The sequence below is a fragment of the Paralichthys olivaceus genome, chromosome 9 (genome assembly GCF_024713975.1).
Source record: "Paralichthys olivaceus isolate ysfri-2021 chromosome 9, ASM2471397v2, whole genome shotgun sequence".
Taxonomy (NCBI): domain Eukaryota; kingdom Metazoa; phylum Chordata; class Actinopteri; order Pleuronectiformes; family Paralichthyidae; genus Paralichthys; species Paralichthys olivaceus.
In genome coordinates this window covers 15,415,030-15,439,620 of record NC_091101.1, presented here as the reverse complement: position 1 = coordinate 15,439,620, position 24,591 = coordinate 15,415,030, and the positions used below count along the sequence as shown (strand labels likewise).

The following is a 24,591-nucleotide window of genomic DNA, read 5'->3' as shown; positions in this document are numbered from 1 at the left end:
TTCGGTGAATGCACAAGGGCGTTTGTCAACTTAAAATTCATTCTCAATCGAGCATAAACAGACATGTCCATATAATTTTATCTCGTGCTAAAAGCAAGACAAAATGCTAACATATATGTCACACACACACACACACACACACACACACACACACACACACACACACACACACACACATTATTGAGTAACACCCTAAAGGCCAGAACTCATATCAAAAGTCTGAGGCAGAGCACAGGAGGAAATCAGATAATAGAATTTCCTGTGCACTTTCAAAACCACATATCCCTTGGACTGACTTTGTTGCTATGGTGATTGGCCAGCATGGGTCTCTGCTGCTGTGTGTGTATGTGCCAGTGTGTGCACGTGCTCTGTACACAACGTTTCATGGGTTGAATTAAGTGCTCTGTTTTGAGACAATGTTTTGGCATTTCTGCTTTATTGGTCTGCATATATAGTGCAACCGTGAGTAAAAGGAGGGGGGAGAGGAAGAGTGGAGGAAACAGACAGAGGATGTGACAAAGGTTAGAAACCAGACTTACAACATGTTGAGTAAAAGATGCTCCCCTCAGTGTAACCAAGCCTGTAATTGTGGTTGTAGCAGAGTTTTTCCTGCATGATTAAAGCTGCTTCGATCCAGAAACACACACAACATTTTGGGGCTTGGGGCGATTAGTGGGATTATCACCTCATACCTGTTAAAAAAGATGGCTGCAATTTGTGTCTTGCAGTTATAGTTCTGATAAGAAATATATAAAACAGATTAAGTTCATCAGCTATATCCTCAGTTCTTAGTGCGTTTTAAAGTCCCCTGCCCCCCCACCTGCATCAGTGTTGCCTACTGCACGTTAAAATGTCTAAAAAGGCAAAACACTGTAGAAGGCCAAAGCTTTTCACAAAAATATATTTATTTCTTACTACCAGAAACAAATATCTTCTAAAGTAAGTTAAACTGGAGACAAAGACACCAAATGTGTTGACCCCTGGACTAAGAGCTGACCATGTAAGGTAAATGTCAGTGACAGCTTTACGTGTGTTTCGTTGTCCTTCTTGTGATGACTGATGAGACAATAAAAGGAAGTCTGTCAGTGACAGGCTGAGACAATGCAGAGAAGCCTCAGTGAGAACTATGAATGAATGCTGTGGTGTGAAACTGAGCTCTGATAAACATCTGGACGCACTGTATGTCCAGATGTGTGAACTGTTTACTGAGCCGCTCTGGAGGGCAGCCTCCAGGATGTCACTGACACGCCAAGTGTGATGGCGAGGTTAACACACTCAGGTGAATGACTCAACTGCACACACTCTGGAAACTCAGTGTCTCAGTCAAAGAGCGATCTGTGGTTTTAAAGAGAATCTTCAACGATCAGTTAAATCTGGATCTGGCAGTCTGTTATCACACGTTAGGGAGAGTTTGAGACATAATATTTGTTTAAAATGGATCCAGGATCAGTTATTGTTTTGGGCCAATAAATCCTGCTGAGACATAGATAAACAGGGCTAATGCATCTTGAAGGCAATTTTGTTCAGGGCAAAGAAACAAGATACAGACATGAACTGAAAAACATCCACAAAACAAAAACACAGTAATTCACAATAAAAGCTGTTCAGTGTTGAGCTAAAAGTGCAATTTCTTTACTGAAATTCTAATAAATAAAATAATTCACATGTCAGATTTAAGCAGTAATTGTATCGTTTTATGTATTGCATGTATTACAAGTGTTTTGTTCATGTAACGGCATTTTCGCTGTGAGTCTATGCAGTTGTGCCAAGCTGCATATGAACTGATGACTGGAAATCAGTGACAAATGAAAAAGTGCCCTATCTCACAATATGGAAGAAAGAAAAAGAATATTCCTGGATCTACCCCCTATAACCTGGATTCTCACCAAATCTTAATGGGTTCTTCCCTGACCCGCACCACATCCTTCCACCAAGTTTTTGGTAATCTGTTGGAAGTTTTTTGTAAAGCTGCAAACTAACAGACAAACAAACCAAAGACAAAAATATAGACTCCTCAGCCTAGGTAAAAAAAAAACAAGTGAGCCTCCAACAGGCTATAAATAAAACATTTGGTTTCTCCTGGTAGACAATAAAATAAACATGGCACTGTGTGGATTGTTTAGATAAAACTAAATGTGCATTATGTGTGTGTATTGTGTGTGTGTACATTTTGCCAGCTGCTCAAATGTTTGCTTCACGAGCCTTTGTTCCGAGTGTGTACACTGAACTCCAACCATCACCACAAGCACACAAAACACAGGAAAGTCAACCAGTTTAGAGCTCACTCTCTTTAATTCAAGGATCAAAAATATGACAATATACAGTAAAAGATTTTGCTTTAATCAACATGTCTCACGTACAAGTTAAAAATACAGTATTTCTGATAATTTGTCTTTCTGGCAGTGGGAATCATTTAAAAACCGTCTCTGGGAGTCTCAGTATAGTCTGGTTGTGCACACAGAAAATAGATAGCTGCTCTTCCACTCTCTGACACACGGTATAAATAAATAAAGACACAAGCTTAATTCATTAACTACTCATTTAAATGAAAATGGTACCTGAAACTAAATTCAAGTCTCTAAAAGCTTTTTGATTGAAATGGTGTGCATGGCTCTACAACACCTACGAGTGAGTTTAAGCTTTTAACCTATAAGAAGCTTTAAAACGACCTGTAAGGTTTGTGATATATCTGGAACTCATCTCACTCAGTCCACGTTGAGGTTTATGCATATCAATGATAAGATGAACAAGATCTAATTTGTTTATCCCACCAAAACAAATGAACAATAACAGCCCTCTAAATGTGTTATTAGGTGCAGTAGGCCCCTGCTGATCCTCCCCCACGAGACAAATGAAATTTAATAGCATCCTCACAATAACAGAATAATAACATTGTAAAGTTTTATTGGATATTTTATTGATTTAGTTTTAAAAGGGATGGCAGGAATTAAGTGATTAGTGATGATTGAGATTTTTTCGAACCTGCAGGAGAATTCTTGCAGGAACTGTGAAATCCAATAATCGAAAATAAAAACATGAAACACGAAAATGTGACAACACAGGACTATATGCAGACCAGCTTTGTGTGAACATTGTTACTAGTGAGCGTTGGAGTAAGAAAGTGTAAATTTAGACACTTTACAAAAATCTGACATATTTTCTCATTCTCAAATTTTTTAACGGTTTAAATCAATGATTAATGGTTAATTTGTCGTCAAAACCCTGGACAGATACTAAGGCTGATACCACAGGCGGCCATGATCTTCAGCAACCCGCTTATTTATTTATTTTTATCTATATCTGCGTCCTGTTTGCTGCAGATACAGTTTTCCAACTGCACAATAAAAAGATCTAATTTATGGTGGGCAGGATTAGCAGTTTGTCAAATTGCAAATAATAAAAGTTCATTTACTAGAGTTTGCTGTTGCAGCAGTTTGTCAAATGAGTCTCAGACATAAAAATAGACCATAAAATTACTCCACGCAGAAGAATCCCAGTGTTTTACAGCCGCATGATTGCACCGCTGCTCCGAAAAAACAAAAACAAACATCTCATATCTCTATATCTCAATGATTTTCTCATCTCACAAAGGTCTGCTAGTCCTAAAGCAATCAGACTGGAGAGCTGTTCTGCCGTCGTGTGATTCTAAGAAGCACTGACCTCCCGCATTTTACAGCTGTACACACAGCTCCTCGAGGACATGTCGCTTTGGGTTGCTATTTTAGAGAACAAGACACGGAGAGACACTTTGTGCTGTAAAGGCACAGCGAAGAAGAGAACGTCCACATCAGTAAACCATCAGGGTTTTGATTCACTAAAAAAAGCTGCTGTCTGGAGTAATGTTAGCGCCACTTTGCTTATTTAAAACCTTCTTGTTTTCAGACATGCACTGAACTCCAGATAATTGCCTGAAATTACCAACAGAGGCTGTACATGACAACACAAATCTTCGAGTCAGAGGCTCCGGATAATCTCAGGAGAAGAATGTCTGAATGAGGCTGAATGTGAGAATACAGCAGGAGATTATTGAGGGGATTCATTGCAAGCGAGTGGGTGCATTGATGACGTTTATCACTCAAAACTGAAAGCAGAAACCAAAAACCAAAGTTATTACAAATATCCCAGGATGAAAAAGAGGAGTTGTACATCCAATGAAGATGTTAACGGGGAAAGACAAGGAGATTTGAGAGATTTTGGTGACGCCGGTGTCAATGTGCTGTAAACAAAACTCCATGGCAGAGTTTAGAAGTCATGTCGTGCCTCCTGCATTGCAGACACCACTCTTCTCCTAAACCCTTTTGTGTTTTTCCTTTGCTGTGAATGAGTCTGACTCAGACAACCTGCTGCTGCGTTGTTCATATGTGAAAGGCAAACCCTGCACTGAGTCCAGACCCCATCGTCTGGACACAGTTCATGTCTGAAAACGGCTTATGATAAAATACTGCACGCTGTGTGTTATGCGGGCATAAACATTTCTCAGACTGACATTACGACTAGGATGATAAGCTTTTTGATGAATTATTTCTTGAAAAGCTTTGGACTGAGTGTATAAATCCTACAGTGTTTTCCCGCTTTTTCCTGAATTCTCGGACTCCTGATCGCAGGTTGTGCGTTGTGGACATAGATGCATTAATTAGATAGAGCCTGGTGCGTATAGGGGACGCTCCCTATCTGGACAGGTATCGACGCTCGTCCTGACACAGTGAGGATGCAGAAGCAAGGCCAACCTTTCCGTTGTGAATAATAGTGGAATTTTTTACATTTTGTTTATTTCAGACATCTTCTCTGTCCCTCCTCCCCCTCCAGACCTCCCTCTCTTATCATCCTCCCTTCTCCGAGATGGCAGCAGACGTGGGGGCCCATCATCGCTGCACTGCTTCAGTTTTCTGCCCTCTGGAGCCTCTTGTATCTCACGGCGCTTCTGCACTTCTCCTCCTTCGTCTCTCACCATCTCTGTGAGCCTCTGTTCTCCTCCCCCCTCTCACATCCTGAAGACTGCCTTTAATTAGAATTCAACTGTCAACACCCCCCCCCCCCCCCCCCCCCCCCCCCCACACACACACACACACACACTTGTCCTCTGACCCAATGACCTCTTGCTCACTTGCAGTCACAGTTATCTTCTTTTTAAATTCTTCCCTAATTGGTCATTGCATATACAAAACATTTGCTTTTTGCCTTGTGTAAGCAATTTTCGCTCCCTACATTCCTCCCTTCCTCTTTCTTTTCTCTCCCTCCTTCACTATCAAGGTCTTAAAACTACCCGGCCTCACCCTGCTTTCCTCCTGATTTCACCCTTTTTCTCATCTTCTTCCCTCTTTCCGTCTCTTCTTCTTCCCGCGGGTCCTGTCAGTGTCTCATGGTGTTTTTGCCAAACTTGTCGCCAAGTTGCTGGATAAGCAGAGCCAGCTCTCCGGCGGCCTGAGACTTCTCCTCCAGGAGTTCGTAGCGGAGGCTGGAGATGTCTTGCTTGATCTCCTTCAACTCACCTACAACACAGTCGCACACGGCCAATCAGAACACGTGAGCACGGGGAAAATGCAGACATTTTTGCAAATAGAACACTTATCGACAAGGTCATTAACCTAAAGTAAGAGTATGTGCTACAAGCAGGACATACAACACAACCATACACAGCATTCGTCCCTCCATGAGCCACATATCTCATGTCTCTCTCGCACACACATTCCCTGAGCAAATAATGACACAATGACAACAGGCCTTGGTGACGGGTGTATTTTTTACCTTCATTGACTTCGTCGCTCTCTCTGTCAACTTGAGCCTTTAGCACGTAGCGCTTAATCAGACGCTTCATGATCATCTGTGAGGAGAAGAGGAAAGACGATTAAATAGAGGGGCGACAACACATGGTATATTCACCCAATAAACAAAACCAGACTAATTAGATTTTTTTTTTTTTTAACCCTGTGCACTTTTGTGTTTGTGTGCATATATGTACGTGCAGACAAGTGGTAGAAAACCACGCCTTGTCTCTGCGATGTGAAATGTTGGGTATTGATTTTGCAGCCAGTGGGGATGTCCTCCAGCCACTTCCATGGCTCAGGCAGTCAATCCCTGCATGTAGGCACTCTGGAAATGGGTCGATAGCTGTCACCACACATACAGCACACATATAATGTCTTATCAAGTGACATCTCAATGCATGCTCTGTGTGTGTTTGTGTGTGTGTGTGTAAGTGTGTGTGTGTGTGGCTATTTCTGTAATGGATAAAACACACACACACTGGGAGTGTTGTTAGAAACGTGCAGCAGACCAGTGAAAGAAATTAGATTTCCCAGAGGGTGAAGGTGAAGGGCAGACTAAAGAGTAGAGCATCTTTCTGCACCGTGCAATACTTTGAGCTCATTTACCAAGTGCTGGTCTTCGATCTTACCTCAAACAGCTCATTAGAGCCATTTTCAGTCTTACTCTCTTGCTCTCTCTCTCTCTTTTTGTCCTCCTCTTCCTCTTTCGCTCACTATCACTTGTTCAATCCCAGCTTCCTCTCATTCGATGCCCTTTCATCGAAACTTTCACATCCGTTGTTTCTTGTTTATCACCCGGCTCTCTCCTTCTTCCCTTCCTCTTTCCCACCACTGTCTCTTTATCGCTTCCACCCATCATTCTGTCTTCCTGTCAACCCTTATCACCCTTCAGTCGGCCTTAGGTCCTATTCATTTTCTTCTATACTCCTTGACCTCTGTGTTCCTCTTATATTTTTCTTCCTTTACCTTCTTCACTCATTCTTTTTCTGAGATCCTCCAACTTCACTAAGTTTCTTCTTTTCTCATCCTCTTCTCTGCTCTCTGTCTTACCTGATATCTGGTCGGGTGTTGTCTGGATTTCTTGGGCATGAACTCCTCTCCCGGTCGAGGATAAGACCTAAAGCGCTCATCCTGATGAAACAGCAAGATACAGATGACAGTTCAGTGTAAACATCAAATTTCAGGGTAGAGTGATGAGAGAAGAGGTCGTTAGAAAAGACAAGCACCACGGCAAAAACCAAAACACCAAAGAAAAGCAAGGCTCAGTGTTTGTATCTGGTACATGATGTCTCCAAAGAGAATTGACATCACTTGACCGGCGTGAATCTCTATTAACTGACTGCTGCCTCCCACTTCCATGACCTTGCTTTGCAGCTTGTGTGTCAATTCAGAGCTGTAGAGTCAGAAAACGTTTTAAACCAGAACAGCACTAAGTAGGCGCAATAGTTCCATTAAATGCTTTAGTTTTTTATTTTGCAGGCAAACTCATCTCTCTGAAAGAACAAATTGTACAATGACAGTTTTTTGGAGAAGTTTTATATGAAAGAAAATTTACTGCAACGACAAATGATTTCCTGCAGAGAGGCAAATTAACGTTACCTATACACAGCTTCAATGAATTCCACAACCAGATGGCAGCTACTGTTTGAGCTTCATGAGACTGGGAGGAGCACATCTGCTTGACACCAGGCAGCACTGTGGGTAATCTCAGAGCCCATCGGCTATCGCCTGAGATTAAACTGTGGGCAGCCTACTTCACTGTAGGCCTGATTGATGCAGGGGGGGTGTAGAGCGATGTCTGTGGTTCTGATCATGAAAAGCAAAAGATGGTTTGTTCTTTTTGTCTGTTAATGTTTGTAAATAAATCATTTGGCAAATCCAACATTAGGTTTTGGAAACATGCCATCTGTACTGAAGCCACACGTACATCACCAAACAAAGACATGGTGCATCACCGGCATCTTTATTGCTGAGGTATTCCAAAGCCCCACAGACAAAGCTTAAATCTCTTTGTTGTGTACTCTGTGATCTATGTTCTCATCAATAACCTGCCCTGAAGTCCTCTGCTGCCTCCATTTAACCCCAAATTCATTTTATCTGATTTTTGGCAATGAATGAATTGCCCTAACTACAATGAATAAATGACGAGCTTATTCACCAAAGGCCTTGAGCACGAAGAGCAATTATTCTATAACTGAACATGTGAACTGCATGTTGAAAATGTATTAAATCCAAATATGAATGTTCATCTCAATGACTCACCAGAGGTTCAGTTAGTTCCTCTCAACTACACACGATCCAGTCATTAAAACTGATACTTCACCAACCATTGACTAGTTTTTCTTGTGGATCATATTCTATATAACTATAGCTTCAACTTAGAGCATCACTTGTTTTGAATGGTGGATATATCCCACATGAGGAACATAAAATAACTGACTCACAAAGAGCATCCCGTCATTTCAGACTCTCGCTTGACATTCTCAATGCTGGTTGAATTTGAGCTTACGTATTGATCGCTCGCCGCACCTGCTCTGCTCTGCTATTCAACTGTCAGAGAACTTTATGTGCTCACGGGAGCAGCAGGCTGTAACCCATCCTGTCCCCATCCCCAACCTGCCCGGGCATTTAAGCAGACGCAGGCGGATCCAATGGTCCGACTAATAGCCGAGCCGAGGTGAGCCGTTTTATGCTACGGAATCAGACAGAGCAAATGTCTGCGGACAAGGCCAGCACAAAGATTGATTCTGTGTTAAATGGCCTATGCCATTTTCTTCACGCAAGACTTTCTTTGCATTACAGTGATTTTATTCAGATGGACAGTCCTTGAGAGGGAGAAAGTGTGAAAAAGAAAAAAAAGCTGACGTTGCATTCCAGTCTTGCGTTATATCAGGTATTACATTTTCTGAGTCCTCAAGCACAAGGCCATCTGAGCAAACTCTACTTGTAGTGACAGTGCACTAATTGACAGTCGTGCTATAAACAGTGTGATATACTCATATAAGCAAGTCCGCTGCAGAGCTTTTTGATGGAGAGCAATTTCAACAATTTGTTTGCTGGAGCCACACGGCAACATCATTATACTTATAATAGCTGGCAAAACAAGAACAGCTGAAAAGAAAGAGCAACAGTGGCAGTACACAAATAATTATATGTGTCAACTGCTGCAGAGAAAAACTTCAAAAAATGAGGAAAAATCGCACAAACAAAGAGAGTACATGTGAGGGGAATTGAACAAATGTGTTATTGAACATTTTGCATTGACTTTATGTGTCACTTTACAATACTGTTTTCCTGTTGTCTCAGTATAATATGAACAGGAGGTAAATAAAGTAGTAGTTTAACATTTCATCATCATGATACAAAAAATTTAATATCAATATAAAGTCAAAAACAATGTCTGGCCCTTGCCCCACATTTGTTACTCATCACAGGATGATTTATCCAAAATGCAAAAAAAAGAGAGTAACTTGATGATTAGGGCTGAGTAATTTCTGGACACTGACCTTTGTCTGTGAATTGACCATGCCCATCTCTAGCTCGTTGTTATGACGACGTCCGTTTGCCTTGCACAGGCGTATCAGGCAGGACTTGATGCGGAGGACCAGGTAATAGAAGGACTTGGGGCTGGGAACCAGGTTGAAGGGAGCGGGCAGAGTGCGTCCTTCATCAAAGTAGGAGAGCCACAACTTAGCTCGGGCGAATTTCCACTCCACATCGGCATCCTCCTGCAGAGACAGAGAGACAGACATGTACAGAGAAAATTATTGATATAGATACAGGGACACAGATACAGAGACATAGATACAGACAGAGACAGACAAAGAGACAGACAGAGAGACAGACAAAGACAGATAGAGACACATACAGAGAAAATTATACAGAGAGACACAGGCACAGAGGCAGAGACAGAGGCAGAGATACAGATGCAGACAGAGAGGCAGAGACAGATGGAGACACATACAGACAGAGACAGAGGGTGTATTTGAAATAAGCAGCACTGGTTTCAAGTGGAGTCTGAAAAAACCCACAATAGGGTAAATGTTAGACTTCCTTACTTTTAGTTCTGGGTGGCAAATGATCAGTTTAACTCAACGATAACTGCAGGTTACCTCATTACATTGCAGATTATTAGTTAATGAGAGCGACAGTAAATTTAGGCATTAAATAATTACATGTGATTGTTATGAGAGAAACAATGTCCATTTTTCATCAAAGAAAACCACATCACATTTTGGATTTTATCAAACAGCTCAAAATTCTTATACCGATGTTTCTATTTTGGTCACATGTGACCAACTTTTCCATCCTTAATTTTGTGGTCTGTGTTTTTTGTTTGTTGTCACTGTATTGATTTCTCACAGCTCATGGTATTTTAAGCTGAATCTCCAATTCCCCTGCTGGCACAGAGGCGATCCAAAAATAATCTGTGTACCTCGATCTCCTGGTAAGAGTTGTTGATCATGGCGATGAGCATGTTGAGGAGGACGACCACCATGGTGACGTTGTACACTCCATATAGCACGTAGCCGATGTTCTCTATGAACTTGTGGTCGTACTTGAGCACCACGGAGATCACTTCAGACAGCCCGAAGATCGACCAGAAGAGAGTCTTAAAACTCTCCTCCACACTTTGAAGGAGAGACAGAGAGAGAGTGGGGGGTGACCACATGCAGCTAATCTGACAGTGACATGAAAAAACACACAAAATGCATTTTTATGTGGTGGATTTTATGAGGTGGCACTGATGAAATACCTGATGAGTCATGTCACATTTGAACATGTTGAATTTCTCTGTCTGTCACATATAAACACACAAATACACAGAGAGAGAAATGCACCTTAAACCTTGACTGACTTCTACAGAACGTAAAAAAATGTAACTGCATCAAACCTTCAATTACACAAACTATGAAAAATCACTTAGGAGAGAAACACAATTTATTTTGTCTTGTCATGGCTGTGTTCAAAGAAGAAACAGGTCAACTCAGGGTTCATTTAAAATATACCATTTCAAAGTTCAGGCTGCTCAGAGATAAACTTAAATATAAATTCTGAATTCCATGTTTAAGTTCTGGACATGGTTTGAAATCCGTACAGTATTTGAGCTTTCTGTGCCTTTGCCCTCTACTATTTAAATATTATTTCAATTTCCATAAAAAATGTGTTGTGTGTTTCAGAGTCAAATATCCATCCAGCCTGAGGGATTATTTTCTTTGTACTAGAGGGCTGAGACAGAAGAAGAGGGGACGAGGTAAAACAGTGCAAAGCTCCAAGACCTGTGAACATTGACATTCAGGTACACGTCTGTCATCAAATATTCCATGAGTGGAGAGCACGAGCTCGAGATGACAGAGGGCTGGTGGAGGGGCTCGGTGGGGAGGACGAAGCCACCCGGCTGGATCGCTGGAGGGGACAGAGGTGGAAGGAGGCTGTGAGGAGAGAAGATCTGTGGGCTCCGGGTCTCGAGCTGTGGGCGTCTTACAAATTAACTTATTTCAAAGAGACACAGTTTCATTGGTACGCAGAGAGCTAGGTGAAGACACAGAGACGGAAAAATAAATAACACACTCTCACAGTCATGAAAAGCCGAAGACAGACACAAACAGACACAGGCTCTCTCCTCTTCTCTCTCACAAACATGAAAACACAGACTCCCCAGAGAAGTTCAGCTTTAACCTTTGCAGGAAGAAAGTAAAAGATGCTCTTTAACCTCGAGACTAAAACTGTGACAATGACTGTGTGTTTTGTGTCTCAAAGAACATCTAAGAATATGTTCTTTCTTTTTTTCTTCTTAAAAAACACCTTCCATCAACACTTATTAACACCAGATAGGAATTAACCAATCAAACTCTGTAACAACTACTTTTCCCCATTACTGCCTCTTCATACATTATGTTTAACGTATAGAACATCCCCTGGTGCTAATTGGAAACAGTTATCTTTAATGGCTCTTTTTGTTGAGGTTGCCTGCAGTAATTATTCCCTGTTAATCTCTGAACCTTTGCTGAATAGCAGGATTAATGGTCATTACCTTTCCTGCTGTACATCTATAGCTTTTAACAACTAAATGGATCTATCATTCTCATTGATTTCTCCATGTTAGCATGATGATCTGCACCTATAACAGACAGACTGGCACTTTGCATTTTTATTCCATAAATCACTTTTTCAGGACTCTCATGGCCCCAAAATCGTATTTTCTCAATCAGCGTCTCAGTATGAGTGATGGCGTCCGACGTGAACTCAGATTTCTGCCAGAGTTAGAACAAATTTGATTATTTCACATTTAAGATTTTTCCTATTTCTTTTCCTCATAGGTTTGGAGTGAGCAGCACTCAGAACAGTGGTGTCACACACTTCTCTGCAACACTCGACAATACAATAGCAACATCAGAATCGGATTGAAGTTGGTGAACACCATCAAATCTGAGCAAACTACATCCATACACAAAGCAGATTAGCTGCAATTCAAGAGTGAAATCCTTAAAAACATATTATCTCAATGTGTTTTTTAAAAATTGAGTGTGGCTGATTTATTCATGAATATCTAATCTCATACGGATACATCATTTTTTGCCTTTAGTTTGCATGCAGATCTATCCTGACCGAGGGTGTGATTGTGAATGGTTGTTTGTCTCTGTATGTCAGCCCTGCAACATGCTGGTGACCTGTCCAGAATGTACCCTGACTCTCACCTGATGCCAGCTGGGACTGGCTCCAGCTCTCCCACGACCCTCAAAGGACAAGCGGCACAGATACTGGATGGTTTGTCTGTGTAATTATAAACAGACAAATACTAGGATTTGCAGCTGCTTTCCTTAATTTACACGTCCGGCATCACATTTGAAATGAAACTTGCCCAGTTCTCAAATGTGGTGCAGGCAGAAGGATGTCGTGCTGGTAATGACAAGAAACTTTCACCTGGGAACCAAAAGGTCCCTGAATATGTCTTCACACGAATGAACTGCTCTTGTCCTAATCCCCATCAACCCCTGACCTCTGACATTTGCCTCAAGACACGAGGCAATTGCCTAAAACAGGAAATAAATAATGTAGTTATCAGTTCTTGTCAAGGAAACCACGCAGGGAAAAGCTCACTATGGACCACAGAACACTGATTTACTCAACCTCCGAGTCTAAGTGATTTATACTGAGCCAACATGCTTCTGACTCGAGGAACATATAATCATAGAGACATATTTTTAATCACATTGACATTTCCACTCCATGTTCCTTGATGACTACTTTGAAAGGTGAACTTAGAAGCAGAGGCGTGCACGTTACTGTCATAAGTGCCAACACAACACAGTGACATCCGCCACTGGAGGCATGTGTGAACAAAAACACACTCATAAGCAGGAAGTTCGCAAAATGGTTCTCTACCTCGAGACAGACGGTCGAGACGTCAGACAAGCGATTACTGTGAGACCAAACCAACCGAAGGCCGTTTTCAACAACATCCTTCCTCGCTCTCTATTCACATCACACCCACCCACCAGCCTATCACGCAATCAGGAGCACTGTGGAAGGTGATTTTGGTGGACTTGCCTTGAGAAGCTGTTATTTTTGAGCCGTCTCTCTCTAAATAATGTCCCTGTCACTTATCTGGAGGCTCTCTTTCAAGATAACGTTTCCCTGTGGCTTTTTGAAATTTGAAACTAAAATTTGAAAAAAAGGCGAGAGAGAGAACTGGATTACCTGAATGATGAATTATCTGCTTTTGATTATGTTATATCCCAATTATCTCTGAAATCAAATTATCCTGTCTTTCAGCTGCTCTTCCCACCCTTGTGAAATGCTCACTCGATTTAGATTTTCAGGTTCTCACAACGTGAGTGTTGATAATGATGAAGGGCTTTGTTCCAGGCTACATTAATGTGCCATTAAAGCGGACACACACACGGGGATAAGGCACAACAATTAAAATTAGTCACTCCCCACATAGCAGATTATTTATATACACTCTTCATCCGTCCTATTACACCTCCGCACTTCTATCCATTACACACTGATACAGATAGAATGTATATGTGAGTTAAGGGTATTCTGCCAAACTGGATAATATTGATTTATGGGCAGACAGTGCTGCTGTGCATTATCATTTGTTTTGCTCACCTTGTTTTCTGCTTATTTAATTCACTGGAATCTGAGTGACATCACTCTGAGGGAGGAAGAGAACTGAACAGACTGAATTTGTTATTTTTGCTAATTTCAATTAAGGTACTGGTCCTGTGTGTATTATCCAATACCCTGTTACTGAGATGGATGAGATGCTCAGATAATGGATTATTTTTTAACATCCTAAGAATGAGATTATTTCATTTTATGCTTGTGTGTGTGTGTGTGTGTGTGTGTGTGTGTTTTATTACATCATTGTAGCATTGTACAACAGGCAGTAAATCAGCAGGGACAGTGAGCATCTGTAGACAGAGATGGACAGTGTGTTATTATCCGTTATTAAGAGTGGCAGCTCCCAATAGGCTGCTCGCAGTATGACGGCTGCACACACGCACGCACACGCACGCACACACACACACACACACACACACACACACACACACACACACACACACACACACACACACACACACACACACACACACACACACACACACACACTTACCCCTGCAGGACACAGACAGTAAAGAACTGACTCTGTTACTCCCACTGCCACACTCTCACGCCACATACAGCCTGGTGTGTCTGTGTGCGTGCTGGAGACTGGTGAGTAACTTTGGCTCTGCGGGAGTGAACCATACCCAATCATTGTGAGGCCCAAATCAGCCCCCCCCCCAGAGACATGCTCTTGGCCTGTGCTGCTTTATGCTTCATGTTTGTCTCCGTCACTGTCTTCACTATCATCTCGGCCTCTTGTTCGTTTTCTCTCTCTCGCCCATTTTCTCATTATTTCCCCATTGCCATTGCTTTTATATCTCTCTCTGCATCAACCTCCCTTCCTCTCTCATGCTCTCGCCATCTTTCATCCCAGCAGCTTTTAGCTATTTCTGTCACTCACGCTATTCATTTGATTTATACTTTTCTTTTTTCCCATTATTTTCCCCTCTCATATATTTTTCCTCGTTGTCTAATCTGCAGCAATATTCTCACATTGGCTAAATGTAAATATAGACTTTTTGAGAGCTGGCACCCAGCCCTCTGCTCTGTCTCTCTCCGTCTGCCCTCCAGTCATTAACGAGATATTAAATCTCTCATTCTCAATCACCTCTTCTCTGTTTTTCTTTTTCCTCCTCTTCTCTCCTCTCCCCAGAGACAGACAGACATTCTCAGACACACATAGACAGGTTAGTCAAAGAGACAGGAAAATATAGACAAAACACCTCTAAATATTAAATTGAGTTAAACTTTCTATCCGTTGCGCTGCACGAGCTGTCACCATGGCAACAGTAAGGGTGGGGCCTTGCCCTCCTTGGCTTTTAATGAGACAATGAACCCTGCTGCAAAGAGATGCCCGCCTTCCAGTCTTTGTGTGTGTGTGTGTGTGTGTGTGTGTGTGTGTGTGTGTAATGACTGAGATTGATTGAGAGGGAAACAAAAAGTGAAAAAAAGCAAAAGGACCGATCCAAAATTGTTGTGTCTTGTTATCATGCTTGTTTATGAGTGTGAGGTGTGTGTGTGTGTGTGTGTCTGACAGTGGGATACTAGTGGGATAGACTACAGCAGAAAGCAAGCAATGAAAAAAAAGTGTTTTCCGTGTGTCTTCAGGCAAGTTGTGAGAAATCTTATTAAGTGGGGAATACAATACCACGAGATCAGCAACTGCAATTAAGAGTGCTTTGATAGTGAATCAGGCACGACATCAACTTCACTTTAATTTGCCTGCCTCTGTGCTGTCTGACTGTTTTTCTGTCTCTCTGTTCCACTTCATCTTTTCATAATACGCAGCACAAACCAATGTGCAATTGATTTTGCTACTGATATGTATGTTATTGTTATAAACATGTAGGTTCCTTTAGAAACACAGCTGGAAAATTATTTTTTTCTGTGCACATTTATCATATAGCCCATTTACCATTTATGTATTTATTTTATTGAGAAGCTTGGCACCATAACTAGACAAGCTTTAGATTATCCACGAACTGTGCGTGGGGCTATAAGACTCATACTTGTTCTAAAAGAATTACAACCTAAAGCAAAGAGAAAAAGTGTTAATTGTTAAGTGTTCATTAAATAATCCATTTCCTACACAACTCTGGAAAAAGTCCAGTAAATTGGGTCTGGAGTTTCCCACTCACACATGAAGAATGCAGCTGGAGATGAACTGTGTAAGAGGTGTTCACAACAACAGGAAAATGTAAGGAACATTGTTTTGTTAGCATCTTCTTGTGAGCTCCTCTTTTTCGTCCTGAGATATTTGTATTGGTTTTTTTTTCCACGTTTGTGTCTCTTATCCGGAGGCAGCCGGTGAAGTTGGCTACACCTTGGTCTCTTCACAGTTGGGCATGCCCAGTAAACATCCAATGGAAGTGCCCGGGAAGCGTCCTGTTTAGATGCCTGAACCCTCTCAACTGTGCCGTTTTGACATGAAGGAGCAGCAGTTCAACTGTCCAACCCCCTCACCCCGGGGGAGGGTGTTAAGCGGTAAGTAAAACTTGGTGGCTAGTTACTGCTGATGAAGTCTCCTGGCAACAGTAGGCTCTATCTTTCAGCCGCTAAATCTAGTGTTCGCTGACTAGAAGTGGAAATCCTGCTTTTGTCTTCCTCTAACTGAATCCCTGCTCAGGAGCCTCTTACCTCGGCAAAAGGAAACAATTTCAGTGCAGCGTCTAAGTGTGTAATGATGGTCTCAGTGCTATTTCAGGGGGATTACGTCTCACCAAGATGGAAATTGAATGCTTGGCATCATTTGTCATGATAATGGGGACATTTATTGGAGAATTCTAAATATTGGCACAAGCTTAAGCTATTGGTGCGGATGTTGACATTTGAAAGTCTCCGTAGGTCACACTGTATGAATGCACTCTTTTTGGGTTACTCTTTGTCCCTCCCCGTCTGTCGCGCCTTGATTGTAACCGTGTCTCTTCCTCTCCTCATTTTAACATTCAGATGTGCTTGACTGCTAAAGTCTGAACACAACACCTCTGCCTTGCCTTCAGAGAGAATAAATTCTCTCCTTAGCTCATCCGACTCTGTCTTAACCATTTCTTTTGCTCTCAGCCACCTCTTATCCTTCCTTTCACGCCCGTCTCTCTCTCTGTCTGTCTCACCAGGGTTCTCGTTTTGCCATCACATTTAATCAGTCAAATTTTTGTATTGCCCATATTCACAAATCACAATGTGCCTCATACGGCTTAACAATCTGACATCTTCTGTTCTTAACCCTCAACAGAAGTATGAGAACAACTACCCAAAAATAAAAAAAAGGAAACCTCAGACAGAGCCACATGTGAAAGATCCCTCTCCCCAGATGGAGAGAAGTGCAATAGATGCTGCGTGTACCTGAACACATCGACTAGAAGAAACAATCAGTAACATAATGGAGAAGTATGTATATATACTTATACATAAGAAATGTCTGATAGAGATGAAGGCAGCAGTAATGACAAACGAATTGAGGAGTTATTGTCAGTAGTGGTATTGAGTATGTGAAAAGCAGTATTGTATAGCTCCATTCATCACTCTGAACTCTTTCACGTTCCCTTTGTTTCTTTATTTTTCCTCCTCCTGACACTTTGTCTCAGTTCAGCTTTAACTTTGCTTTCCTGCCTGCATCTTCACCTCAGCATTTCTATGTGCCATCTTGTATCCACTCTTCTCTCTCTGCATCCCTGCCCTCTCATCGTTTTATATGCCTTTGTCCTTGGCTTTAATCTGATATCCCTGCTATCTTGCCCGTACGGTCTGCAGCATTCTGTCTTTCTATTCAAATGCATGCCTTGTTTCACTGCTATGAAAAGAAGTTCATGTTGCCAAAGCAACTTAATTCTAACTGACATAGCACAAAACAGTTCATTCATTATGATGTTTGAATAGCAATTTTGTGATCAGGTAATACAGTAATCAGTAGTCATTGAGACTAAACAGGTTCTTTTCTGAGTTCTTCTCACCTTTTTGAATTTGCTAAATGTTCTGTGTGCAGTCTAAAGTCTAAATCTGTATTGAACCTGCACTTGTGTCTGTTTGACCTTCTCTCATCCTCTCTCTCATTTTTCCCTCCTTTATCTATGCATCCTGGCTGGTTTCCAACATTTGCCTGAACAAACAACCGAGCCCAAAAAAAAACCACCTTCATCTGCATCTGTATCTCCCCCTGTGGCTTTCTTCTCCTCCCTCATCCCCTTCGTCCTCCTGCTCTTCCCCGCGTTGCTCTGCCGTTTGCTGTCCTCATCGTGCCGGATTTATTCACTTGTGTTTCCAATGTTTACTTCAGCATCAATACAGCCTACGTTTTTTTTTGTTTCAAATCTGCTGGGTATTTGTCTTTTGCTCTGTCCCTGCATGGCTTCGATCTCTGACTATTTCAAAACACGAGCCCTGTTTCATCCACATTTTCTGCCTTCACCCCCCCCGTCCTCTCGCTCTCTTTGTGCAGCGTTGTCATGCATGGCTGACTAGAACATAGAGACGAGTCCACTGCTCCAGAAGCACTGTCCAAATCAAAAATCCTGATAAGCATGTCTCTGTGTGTGAATTGATCTGTGTATAAATGTTTGTTTGCCCACCTGTTATATCATATGCAAGAACAAACAGTGAGAGAGTAACTGAATGTGCATGTATGTGTCTACCCCTTGTGTGTGTGTGTGTGTCCCCTTGCTTAAGTGTATTTGCAGATATGAGAACATTACTGCGTGGGCACTCAACAAAGAACATGTGCTGTGTGTGTCACTCAGATATCTAAACCTCCATGCTTCGGGGGGTTGTGTGTGTCGCTGGGACTTTATTAAGTCCTATCCAGCTGTGCATTTATGTGTGTGAGTTTTACCTTATGGGAGTGTGTCCGTGCGTGCGTGTGTGTGTGTGGTACCCTGAGCTTCTCTTCCCCGGCAATATCCACCCCCCTCTCAGTCCTCCAGCCTGAGTGGCCCCTCCTGGGATATCATTACTACCTTCACCTGGCTCACTCCTCATCTCGCTGTATCAGAGCTATCAGACCAGACCTTACTGCTGCCCTCCATCAAACATGCCCTGTCAGATCTGGGTTCCCACACACAGAGGGATCTGTGCACGGACACACACACGAGCGCTTATCAAGCAATATGTTCTCTGCTGGGTGACACAAAAGATTATTCTTTAGGAAATACACAATTTCCGCACAGCATAGGCAGTCCTATTATGAACAGTCATTCCAAATATGTTGCAGTCGCACCGATGTAATTTAATTAATGGACAGAAAAACAAATAATGTGCAGACACAAAAGAGAGACAGAAAAATGCAAATCGAAATTACACAAATAAGTTGATTGGATCTGCAAAACAAAAACATTGCAGGTAGGAAAATAAAAGCATTTGTACTGTCAACCACTCTACAGAGAGGTTGAGATTTAAAGCCACACTGACCCCTGGTGGTGAGAGTGACGACAACAACACAAATGAGGGAGTTACTGTCGAGCTAAAATTACTATGCAGCTCCCACCATTTGAATAAGTCAGAGGAAATGGCTCATTTAGAGTCTGAAATTAAGGGCCAGAGACAAACGAGAAGTGCAGTCAGAGGTTATTAAGACGAGCAGAAGTGGAGTCCATTTGTAAAGCAGCTGTGTTAGTGCCCATTTTTTAAATCAGCCTTGATGTTGAAGAGAAGTGATAAGGGGACAATGCACTGAGCTAGATCGTACACTCATGATGGAAAAACCCTAATGGTAATGATAAGACAGTTACATCTACAGAGCCCGAGGCCTGTTCTGTTCCCTTTCTCTGCTTTTTAAGAAGTCTTCATTATGCCTGACTGTCGGTTTGTGACTACGCTCTTTCCGACTGTTCATTCCAACTCCATTAGACTGTGTTTCCACCTGTCCATCTGCCTCTCTGTTAACTCCCTCTCGTACCGCTGCTCTGTCTGTCTGCTCATGACGTTTCCTCGTTCTCTGGCGCCATGTGGGCAGCCAAGTAGAACTCGCAGCACAAACCACTGTGCTGCAGCTCAGGAGAGAAGCTCCTGTATGTGCACGTTCAGGCACAGCTAGAGTCCAATCACACACGTTTTATCATCAGTGATTCTATGTACAGTGAATGTTTAGTAGGTCATAAATTCAGGAACCACTCCCAGGCCGCTCATAGCTCATAGTTTATAGGGATATGTGAGGTTAATGGTGTTCAGACATCTGGTGCGTTAACTAAACTACTGAGGTTGCACAAACATTGACTGGTAATTGGTGTCATTGCATCTATCAGATGTTGAAAGCGATTGTATAACTTTCTGACCTGGTGATGCTAAACAAAGGTGAGAAATTGGACGAAAGGTGAAGGGTAAGGTTAGATACATATGTAACTTGAATGTAACTCAGTACAGCACATACTTCCGCCGAGGGCCAAAAGGCTCCTTATGAAATCACATTTCAATTCATAAGAAATAAATATCCGTAAATTATTCTCTGAGAAATCAAGGAAAATGTTGAAAATCTCACAATATTAATGAAGGTAAAAAATAAATCCTTGGATCCACCCCCAGATCTGGACCTGCACCCACACCACATCCTTCCACCAAGTTTTGTGCTAATCCATCCAGTAGTTTTTGCGTATTGTTGTTGTTGACCAGCAAAAAGGCTGACAAACAAATGGACGAGTGAAAACAAAACCTCCTTGGCGTAGGTAATAAAGAGAAGTGCTCATGTAGACCCAAGTGCAGAAAGTTGCACAGGCAGGTGCATAACCAGATAAGAAGAGCAGGCAGACAGACAGATGGATGGGAAGTCTGGCACGGTAAACAGCCAGGAAAACCGAATCGCTATCATAGCTCGGCTTGCCAAAACAAGTAGAGAGAACAACATGGTGGCAATGCTCCGATGGTCGTTCTAACATTATCATGTTTAATCCTTCAGCTTTGGTTGTATTATGGAGATGAATGTTGGGTGCAAGGTAATAAGCTCAGGGTAAACTGTGGTGTGTGATTCACTAAACCAGTAACAGCAAACAAGCCCACAACATCAGGTTTATACTTATGACGCAGACAGATGCTGACATCTGTTTGTCTTCATCTTAAGGGTTTAACTTTGCTACTAAAATACAATTCACTGAAGGCAGACATTCAAGTTGAAGTCATACACCAGACTGATGCTTTATTTGTATGGGATTGTATCTGTTATGAAAAACCTGGTGGGTAAATTATGCAAAAGACCATAAACAAGAGCAACATGCTCCTCTGTGTAGAGGCTGATTTTGAACTTGTCTCTGCTCTAAACCTGGTGAGATGACTGATTCGACGCAGAACTGCAATAACAGAATTTCCATCTGTGGTAAAGTAAAACAAAAAGAACAGCATGTGCCAAAATAATGACAAAAAGACTGGTAAAGCATGATTTGCTCTTTCAGATTGAGTAGAAATGGTTCAATGTCATCAGTTTACATCCGTAGAACGTCTTCTTCAGAGGGAATGAGTAATGATATGTGACAGGGAGTGACATGAGGGAGAGGTTTTATTTTGAGATGAATGATGATAAACAGACTTTCTGAAAGATCCTGTCAGTCACACAAGATGGATAACTTCCCCTCCACATATTAGACAACAACTTTCACAGATCCTCCATCACTCTGGTTGCAGTGGAAACGTGGGGACGGACAGGCCGTGATATGGATGAGCTCAAATGAAGGTGGGAGGCAGATACGTTGTTGCTCAGATTGAGGCGTTCAGGGACTTGTTGGATGAGTTGATTGCTTTACAACCAGGTTGATATATAACACGACTTGAACATGTAAATGTTAAACAGCAGGTGAATACACTTTAGATCACGTGTTACTGATATGGAAAAGTGAAAGAAGTGTATTTACTTGGTATGGTTGTATGATATGTCTGCTTTGAATGAATGCAACACTTTAGCAGGTAAAGTGCATTTATAGCACTAAGTGTTGTTATCACCCCATTTGCAATTTCAGTCAGATCATTTTCAATAACTAAAAGCAATAATAGCCTGCGCCACTTAATCTGTCAGAGTCATACAGAAGCCTGAACAAGGACCACCTCTTTCACAATGTATTCATGCTGAGATTATCTCATGGTCAGTATGAAGAGGATGATATGAACTAATGTCAAGAGAATATTGAATAGATGTGAATCGATTCTTGAAGCTTTTGTTCTTGAAGTGCTCAATCAATTCTACACACTCGTGACCTTTAGTTATACATGGACGACTGTCCATGTATAACTGCTCTCCATCTCATCACTGTCAACCTTTCTTGGTGTCATATATTCAGATCAGAGTCCGAGTGTTGAAAAAAATCAACTGACTGTATCCTGGCACTTAATCAAATTATAAGCAAGTTTTTGTACCACAGAGAAACTTCACCAAATAGTTTGGAAAATTGAATATGCATTGCCTGCTCAATACATGCCTGTTTGTGATAGGGAGGCATTAAGATGAATGCTTCTCGAGATATGTGAGCCACAGACAGACGGAGACATTTCTGGAATTATTAGATAGATTTTAAGAAATCAATGGGCTCAGATCTTTTTGCCTCATCAAAAACCAATTTTCTGAGCATTTACATTTTTACCAATATTTATTAGTCTCCCCTCTACGCTCTCACAGACACTTTCTACTTTATTTGAATTCCCCTTCAATGTAGATCAATAGTTGCGTTTATAGCAGAGATAAACCAGAGTGGAGCCCTGCACTACAAAAAACACAATGGCACTGCAGAACCAGACAGTTTACTACCCACAGTTTTGTTAAAGCTGTTTTTACAATTACAATTCGTGAGTGTTTGTTAAAGATTTTAAGGCCTGAGGAATCCTTTAACCACTCTCCTTATTAAATTCGACCGAATGGGCAGATTTCCATCATTAAGCCTGAGGAGCGATTAAAGTTCGATCTCCGCCACTAATAAAGCACAGAGATTTAACTAACAGTCTGATCAGGGCGGACGTGATGATTTATATGTCCCTAGAGATGTCTTTGTCCTTCTGCCTTGTCTGGCAATAAAAGTAACAATGGACCCACATTTAGATACTCTTGACATTTAATCACCAGCACTGGGGATCATTGTATATGCCCACTGTGCTCATCTTTATGAGTACAAGTGAAAAAGGGAGTAGGGTAAAATGCATGTTGCATGTGTGCATGTGTTTAGATGGAACCACGGTCTGGACACACAATCACACATTCACCCAATGCCATACATACTAAAACCCAATGAGGCTGTAACTCACGTGGTGAAGGCAGGATTGTATTTGGCTCCCAGGTAATACGAGTACAGGTTGAACATGCCGATCATGAAGGCCACAAACACCATGATGAAGATGACCATGAACTTGAAGATGTCTTTGACCGTGCGCCCCAGAGAGATCTGCAGCGGGCCGAAGCTCTCATTGGCCGGCAGGATGTAGGCGATGCGTGAAAAACTCAGCACAACGGCGATGGCGTACAGGCCCTCTGAGATGATTTGGGGGTCGGAGGGGCGCCACTTGTTCCTGGCTAGAGGAGGAGAAAGAGAGAGAAAGATGATGAATGGGTGAATAATGCATCTGTGTTACTGAAAGAGCAACCGCAGAGTCAAAACAGAGATTGCTGTATTGTTGACTGATTGAGAGGCAGAAAAGTAAAGCTCCAACATTAATGTTGAGCTCATAGCTGCTTTCATGAATTCAGTATTTAAATATCTTTTAGATATCAAATTGAAACAATTGGTCAAAAGTTGATTTAAAACAATATGATAGCGTCTTATAAAACATTCACGAAATAATTATGCTCATGTGAATAATAAATACAGGAGGTTAAAGGGTTACTTTGATCTCATACACCACCATATCACGCATCACAGAGAAAACGTTTGGTTACAGTGTGATCTCATGTTTGCAAGAGATGTTCCTGGAGAGCACAATCTTGGCTTTTAGGAACATGTGCTTTGATGAAGGTAATTCAGTAAGAAGGTGGATTATGTGAGGATAGAAAGATGAACATTTGAGAGGAGAGGAAAGAGAGAAAGCAACGTGTATCAGACTAGTGGACAGCAGAGGGGAGGGATAAAGGGATGAAGGGGAATTAAGAACATCAGCAAACAGTCCGACATGTAGATCGATTGATAAACTAGATACAAGGCAAATAGAAGAAATGAACAGAAGAGCACATAGAAGAAAGATGGTGCCTGTGAAACTGTGTATGAGAAAAGAAGTATGAAAATATATCATACAAACGTGCAATTTTCAGTGCAGATGTGGAGACATGTGAGGATTACAACTGATGATAAGACTGTTTTTACTGATGTGTCATGACAGAGTCAGACCACCAGATGACAGCACTGATGAAGCTTCCCTGAGTAGGCCACTGTACAGTCCAGACGTCTGCAGGCTGTAGGAGGGTTTCTATGGTGCAGAGGTGTTATTATATGATGATTTGTTAAATATCCTGACAGTACATTTCTAAGAAAGTCAGACGGATAGTATTAATTCTGACATGAACATCTTGCGATAAGTGATGACATTTTTATCTAAATGACAAACACACTCTCATCCCTGAGGCCCAAGCTCAGGTTTTTAGTTATTCATGAAATTTTTACTCTAATGCTCATTTAATTTGATTTTCTCTTATCAGTGACTGATGCAGCACGACACAGATTCAAGCAGCTCATGAAAGCTTTAACGTTTTATCAAAGGGTGTCAAATTCTTCTTCTTTTTTTCTGGGTGGGAAAAACTGTCTGGTAGATAAGAAGTGAT

The 24,591-nt window shown here is 41.7% G+C and overlaps 1 protein-coding gene across 1 annotated transcript in view; it reads right to left on the bottom strand.

Moving 5' to 3' along the window:
- Window positions 1-5,058: 5,058 nt before the first annotated feature.
- The window catches only part of trpc7b (transient receptor potential cation channel, subfamily C, member 7b), a 44,135-nt gene continuing 24,602 nt past the window's right edge, over window positions 5,059-24,591 (bottom strand). Inside the window, exons 7-12 of the mRNA XM_069531921.1 lie at window positions 23,088-23,352; window positions 10,201-10,396; window positions 9,272-9,493; window positions 6,816-6,896; window positions 5,746-5,821; window positions 5,059-5,489 (exon numbers count right to left, since the gene is read on the bottom strand). Coding sequence (XP_069388022.1) covers window positions 5,350-5,489; window positions 5,746-5,821; window positions 6,816-6,896; window positions 9,272-9,493; window positions 10,201-10,396; window positions 23,088-23,352 — 980 coding nt within the window. The 3' untranslated portion in view covers window positions 5,059-5,349. The remainder of the gene's footprint in view (window positions 5,490-5,745; window positions 5,822-6,815; window positions 6,897-9,271; window positions 9,494-10,200; window positions 10,397-23,087; window positions 23,353-24,591) is intronic.